The 6937-nt window shown below is 36.2% G+C and overlaps 1 protein-coding gene across 4 annotated transcripts; it reads right to left on the bottom strand.

Moving 5' to 3' along the window:
- Positions 1 to 424: 424 nt before the first annotated feature.
- LOC127248790 (uncharacterized) lies at positions 425 to 6720 on the bottom strand. Of its 4 annotated transcripts, none has more exons than XM_051271314.1 (4): positions 6153 to 6720; positions 3733 to 5233; positions 1165 to 2348; positions 425 to 920 (listed from the first exon to the last, which is right to left on the bottom strand). In XM_051271314.1, exons 1-3 carry the CDS (start codon positions 6517 to 6519, stop codon positions 1196 to 1198), a joined length of 3021 nt encoding a protein of 1006 aa, XP_051127271.1. In that variant the 5' UTR covers positions 6520 to 6720; the 3' UTR covers positions 425 to 920; positions 1165 to 1195. The 4 variants fall into 4 exon arrangements, with proteins under 4 accessions (XP_051127271.1, XP_051127273.1, XP_051127272.1 ...); XM_051271316.1 differs by having other exon boundaries at positions 425 to 917; XM_051271315.1 differs by having other exon boundaries at positions 1170 to 2348.
- Positions 6721 to 6937: the final 217 nt, after the last annotated feature.

Here is a 6937-nt window from a genome sequence, read left to right as displayed (position 1 = left end):
AAGCAAGATGCGGTCACATGTTTTAATATTGAAGCTAAGTACCGTGCTTTGATCTTAGCTGCATGTAAACTACTTCTATGGATTATGCAATTATTTTTTGAACTTAATTTTGTCAGATGACAGAGATAAAATTTTGGTGTCACAATTAGGCAACATTACACATTGGCTCAAACCTAGTGTTACAAGAACAACAAAATATAAGAACTAGATTGTCACTTTATCACAAGAGTATCAACTTAATGTATAGATACTGAACATGTATCTTAAAATCAACAACTTGCAGATATTAACAAAGGCCCTAGAGGTTTTGGATCCAAATTCATATGCAAAATGTTTTAATTGTATGATCGATCCATATCTCGATATATTATGTTGAATAATATATTAGGATTAGATAATTACATTCTCTAAATTCTACAAATTATATCTTATTAAATGGTGAACAATTAATTGATTATCTATGTTATGTTATGTAATGTAGCTGTACAAAACAAACTAAAGAAATGACCGAAAATGAGAGTGAGAATAGAGAAAGGCAAAGGAAGGAAGAGCTGGTGAACTCAATTCAGATTTGCTCCGATCACACAAACAAAGGCCGGCCACTTCATTTTGAGGGTAAGGGAAGGAAGGGGATCGATGGCATTTCTCATATATATCTATCTATCTATCAGCATTGATCATTTCCTCTAACCTAATCTATTATAGGGGTAGCAGAGTGTGTATGAATGATATAAACCCCTCTTTCTCAAGGCATAACAACATAAAGCTTGAACTAAAACAGTGGAAACCTGATATCTACTGTGGTCTGTTGTGCTGTGCTTGAGAATCTATCCCCTCTTCAGCCAGTCAGATATCAACGAAAGCCATTCTGCTCGAACTAGTGCCAACCATCCAAGATAAAAGAAACCACCCGTCACCTCCTATCACAAGGTAGGTAGTAAGTAATTCACGTTTATCTTTTTAATATGAGAAAGTATTAATAATTTTACAATTTTCTCCATAGAGAGACTACCTTCCTAAACATTCACACTACAGTGGACAGCAAACTTTAGAAAGCATGTGCATTAGGTGGTTTATTATTTTCTTCTTTTCAAATGATATTATAAAGTATTTCATCTTTCACAAAGGCTAATTTGAAAATTGAAAGAGCTGCGGAAATCATACCATACCACAGGTTTTTCAGTCGCGCATAACATCAGCCTACAACACTGGAGTCAGGCGAACCCGCACTAGACTTCTTTAAGCTACTGAGCATGCCATCAACTAATTTGTCATTGTTATCAAAAGGCTGTTCAGCAACAAATGAGTACATCTTTGAAGGTTTACACCTCTTTAAGTGGCTTGTAGCCACGGATGGAGTCTTGGCTTTGGGGCCACTCGGTTTGGATTGCAACCAGCTGCTATCTGCAATATCGATAAGTTTCTTGCTATCCACTGGTTGGTCCTTCATTCTGTTGTCTCCCTTCTCATCTCCATACCATGAATCAAGAATCTGCAGCAAAGAGCTTCGCTCCTCTTCCTGTTTTGACTTCACTTCACTTTCTGATAGGGAGAATTTCTCCTCTTCTGAATCAGAGAAGTTGTCCACATTTAGAGGCTCATAATCAGGAACCTTGTGCTCAGTTTCTCTTTTCTGGGTTTTTCCTGTTAACCCCAGCCCCGAGTTATCAAGAGGACCGAGTTCATCCCAAGAAGAGTCACTGTCATCATCATTGTTAGGTGAAACAAAGGACTCATCACATGACTCACCCGTTGGTGCAATCTTACTTTCTTGCTCTGAAAGATCCGTTTCCAGATTCTTGAATGCTCCAGCAGGAAAAAGTAAGTTAGACTTTAGTTCCACCCCAGGTATCGTCCGTAAAAGATCCTGTAACTTTTCATATCCATGCTTCTGTAGATCAAGAGCATACCCAAATTTTTCCACGAACAATTTCCCAAAGAGCCCCGTGTTGAATCCATCTGGATATTCCTTTAGAATATGATCCACAAGTTTCTGACAGTCAGCCAACAATTGATTTCTGGACTTGCTTGAGGAACCCCTGTGGGCCACCACATTTTGTGTAACTCCAGTATGAGGAGGATTTTGATGCTTTCTGTTTCCAAGTTGCTGCAGATTTGGTTCCCTGTCTTCGAAGATAAGGCTCAACCCATTCGAAACTGCAGGAGGATTATTGATTTGATCTTTTTCAGTGAGTCGAACGAGTCTGAAAGGAAATGCTTCAGAGCAGCATTCTTCCACCCATTTCTTGTCAGAGATCAGCAAGTCAATTAGGTGCAGCAAATCACTTTCAGGAAGAGATTTGAGCATCAAAGGTCCCTGTTTCTGTAAATTTTGCACAAGATTCTCCCTGATGAACAAATTAAAATGATGGAATCGGAGTTCAGATTCACATACCATGATGTTACATATATATATATATATATATAAAGAAAAAAGAAAAACAAACTATCACATGTAGATAACCATCACGGTGCAAAAGAACCAAACAGACATTAAGCTCCATTTAGTCAAAGGAATTTGGCCTAAAGAGTTTTGATATGATTGTTTCATTTGACAATGCAATTGATTTCTAATCCATGAAGTCAGATGTGGATTTAAAATTAACCACTCTTAATATTTAAAATGCTTCAATATTATGCCATTTCAAATGCTTTCTAAGACCAAATGTGAATTAAATTTTGAAATATTACTAATTCCGTGATTCAAATCGATTCTTTTAAAATCCACCTTCAAATCTAAATCCATCCAATCAGATCTGGTCTAAGAGTTTATAACCATGAAATGTGAAGAAAATTTTCATTGATACCACTAAAATACACTTTCTTTTTCCATGACAAAATACTAACTATAGATGATAGAACGGTAAATATGGAAAAAAGTAAATAATGTTGTATTGAATATTAAACTAGCATGTATTCTTAAACAATCTAGCTGGCAATTCATAAGATACTGTTAATACATACTAGCATTTAAAAGAAAAAAAAAAAAAAATAGAGGGTGTGTTCACTTTGTATTTTTGAATGAATGTGTTTTTTTATATTAGGTATGTGGAATTATGCCGGTAATATAAAAAATAATATTTTATTTTGAATTGTTGATTTTTATGGGTGAATAAAGTATATATATTATGTTAAAATGTATATACTATATTTTTTTAATATTTATGGAGAACTATGCCACTCAAAAATAGGTTCCGTGAACAAACCTAGAGTAACCATTTAGTTTTCAATATCATCACTACCTCAATGAATCAGAAAGTGGCTTACTGCATTAGCGGTCTCACTCCTATTTCTGAACAAAAGTATCTTCAAATCTTTTAAGGCAGTGCCAGAAATAATATTTGAATAATGACCTCTCTTTGACGTATTAGCATTTCTCTTTCCAACTGCCCAGTTACTGGGTTTATAATACAGGCACAAAAATATCTCAAATTGCAATATAACTTCACATACTTGTAAGCTATTAATCAGCCCAGTTATGCATATGTCATATTTAAAGTAAATATTATCCACTTGTACTATAGCTGATGAACCCTTCATTTATATTCCTATAGAAGAAATCCAAGCAACCACATTCAACATGCCATTGTAATTAGACAGATAAGGCAATGCTGCTATGATTTCTTATGAGATATGACAGACTATTTTTAATAAATATATTAAAACTAACTTATATAGAACTCTACTGAAATGAGTTCAGTAAATGTATCAGTATAAGTTTGTAAGTAATACCTGGTTCTTGATTGGGAAAAAACAGCTGCACCTTGGGTTGTATCAAGGAATGATTCCAGTTCTTTCCAAAATGATGCTTTTGAAAATAATTCAAGCTGCTTAGAACTAACTTTCACCTGATCCATCACTTCACCGTTTTTATCTACTTTATTGTCAAATTCCAGGGAATTCCAGTACTTAAGCCAGGTTATTTTCTTATTTAGAAAACCAGAACCTTGAGCAGGAACATTTGGGACAGTACCATCATCCCTAGGAATCCTATCATCAATCAAAGCCTCGTGACTAGAAGGTGAAAATAGAGCTGGGTACATGTACTGAAAAGATTTGCATGGTACCACAGTTTTCTTCCCAATATTATCCTTTGCTCCCTTCATTTCCTCACATTTGTTAAGGTTTTTCTCCTTATCATTCATATCGACACTTGCAAACCACTTTGTCCATAACCTTCTGAAGATCCCAGATTCAGAATGAGAAACTTCATCAGGACCAACCCCTTGCTTTTCATCATTTTGGGATATGTCTTTACTTTCAATGGCAGTAGAAGCTGCCTTAAATTTCTTTGGTTTTTCTTGCAATTTTATATTTCTATCTTGTTCCTGTATCTCTTGTATGCTTCTTTTTCTAGGAGACTCTTTCAACTCTTCTTCCCTCTTAGGATCTTGAGAACTTTTTGAGTGATTTTTCACTTTTACAATTGGAGTGTTGATTGATGTAGAAGTGTCGTGCTGCCCCAACATCTCAGCATTCACCTTCAATTCAGGAATTTGAGATGCAGTATTTTTCTTGGATATATCATCACCGGAGCTTATCTCACTGTCCACTTTTGAAAACTTGCCACCTTCCAGTTCTCGGATAGATGAAGTTGGAATTGGTTCATCAGCGTATCTAGAATTGGTTCCTTTCACAATGTACTGATCTTTGCCCAAATGAATAAGCTTTACAACATGTGGCATTGCTGACAGGAAACGAGACAACTTTCTATACCCATAAAAGTCTTTGTCTATTGTCAAATTACACTTATTTAGTTCAGTGCCAAGCTGAGATATAGCAATTCCATCTGGATATGAGTTAAGAATATGACGAATCTGCTTCATAACAGACTTTGGAATTGGACGAACCTTAGACTCAACCAATTCCTCAGCCGGTAAACAAGAGGTTTGATGCTCCACTACTGCAAATGGATCCTCAATAGGAGTCCTGTATTGGCCATACCAAGAATTGTAAGGGCCATCCGGTGGCTGGTTGAAGAACCTCCCGGTAATGTTTTCTCCCTTGAGTAAGGAACTCCAGTGCCACATGATAGTAGCTGCACTAATTAGCACATTAGGAGCACTGTCCGGGCTAGCCAGTAAGATATTGTAATTGCTCATCCTCAACTTGTGTAAAATGCCTGCAAAATCCCTGTCCCCAGATATTAAAAAGATATGTGCTGGCGGAGGATTTTGGGAAACCCAGTACATAAGATCCACAAGAAGAGATCTATCCGCACTATTCTTGCCACCTAAACAACAAAGCACATAAATAAATGTGGTTTAGAACTATGAATACAACTCTTCATCATTGAACTGATCTTCAGTAAGTACAACAAAGTTAAACATTTTAAGATCATTTCATCTAAAACAAGGTCAGCATAATATTGAGTACAACATTCTAAATCAATATATGACTTTCATGTATTTTCTGGAAAATATTCATAAGAGCACCATAAAATGACCATAATCACACATATGTAAGTCCAAACTAAAACTAAACCACAAAAGAAGAAATAAAAACATCAGACCATATGAAACATTTGCAACAAAATAATTTAGTCCCCTAAATTTCAAGACTGTTAAGCCAAACAAAAAAAAAATCAAATCAAATAGCATATATAACATGACACAAAAAAGTTGCTAATATATGCAATATCTTCTATCATTTATAAGTTCATAGCAACTTTTTAGTTCATAAAAACTCAAAAAAGTTGCTGAATTAGAATTTAAAAAATATATAGATAATATATTTCATTTCAAGAAACTTTGACTTGTGAAGACTGCACTTAGATTTTACTATGGTGTGAAACTAATAGAAATGGTCTCTTTTTGGATCTAACATACTGACTGACTTCCACATTTGCACATGTCAATCTTTACTTGTTTCTAGCCATACCATCTGCTTCTAATGTCCCCTGAAAAGCAATACACACATAGGAAACTCACTTCAAGGTCTTACACATTTTGAAGCGGCATTTCGATACTAGAGAAGAAAATTATAGCCTTTAAAGCCTCTAAGAGTCTAACAGAGCAAAACTTCACAAATTTCTCAGGTGTTCAGTTCGATCAAATCCACCATTTCAAAGCACACCAATCCAAAGATCACAATAAGCCTAGAAAAACATCCGACAAAAGAAGCCCCGCAATAGACAAAGATGAAAAATCTACCAGAAGGAACATGGCAGAGATTGATTCCAGTAGCCGAAAGTGCTTCCTGATTGATCCTCGAAATCTGCATTACATCTCCAAAAGCCGTAACCTGAATTGGACCTTTAATCCCATTCGCCCTGACGGCGTTAGTGATACCCTGTGTCACTTTGAACACGTTAGTGTTTACCGGCAAGCTACAGTTCTCGAAATCCCACCACACGGACACCCGCACGCTGCGCCCCTCCTCCTCCTGACGCCGATTGTGATAGTTGGATACTTGATTCGGATGTTGCACCGTCGAAAACGCTAAACCAGGCGAATTCTTCAGCTGCTGCCGCAGGTTTGCGGTAGCGAGGAAGGAGATCCTGAAAACTATAGGCCTCATTTCCGGATTGAAGCAGGGAAGTAGGCAGAATCAAGTGGTTGGATCATCCGAAGTGTTAGGAGGCTCCCCAAGATCGAAGAGCAAGAACTAGCCAGAGGAAGAGTGGGTGCGCAGGAGAGGGTTTGGGTCTTGTTAGGGTTTTGCTAAAACCCTAACCATAGCTGCATACCAACCAAATACCTTCTTCCACCTGTACTAAAAACTGACGGTATTTTTGTATGTGTTTTATCTTTGGCAGTGGACTTGCTTATTCTAACAGTTTTCACTTCAAACAAGTTCGGCAAAATTTATCTGCCCTAATAAAATTTCGATAATAACAAAAAATTAAACTTTAATTAGAAACAATATGGGTGTGTTTGTTCGTGAGTTTAGTTTTTTTTTTTTTTTTTTAATTTTTTAAAAGTAAAAAATTGAATTT

This window comes from Andrographis paniculata, unplaced genomic scaffold, assembly GCF_009805555.1.
Source record: "Andrographis paniculata isolate CXL003 unplaced genomic scaffold, ASM980555v1 Contig34END, whole genome shotgun sequence".
In the NCBI taxonomy this organism is placed as follows: domain Eukaryota; kingdom Viridiplantae; phylum Streptophyta; class Magnoliopsida; order Lamiales; family Acanthaceae; genus Andrographis; species Andrographis paniculata.
Note: the sequence above shows the minus strand (reverse complement) of the source record. Positions and strands in the feature narration are given on the sequence as shown.

Coding starts and splice junctions, on each gene's coding strand:
- LOC127248790 (XM_051271314.1), bottom strand. CDS start 6,519: ATGAGGCCTATAGTTTTCAGGATCTCCTTCCTCGCTACCGCAAACCTG. Junction 5,234..6,152: donor TCTCTGCCATGTTCCTTCTG/GTAGATTTTTCA, acceptor TTTGTTGTTTAG/GTGGCAAGAATAGTGCGGAT. Junction 2,349..3,732: donor TTTTCCCAATCAAGAACCAG/GTATTACTTACA, acceptor TTTGTTCATCAG/GGAGAATCTTGTGCAAAATT.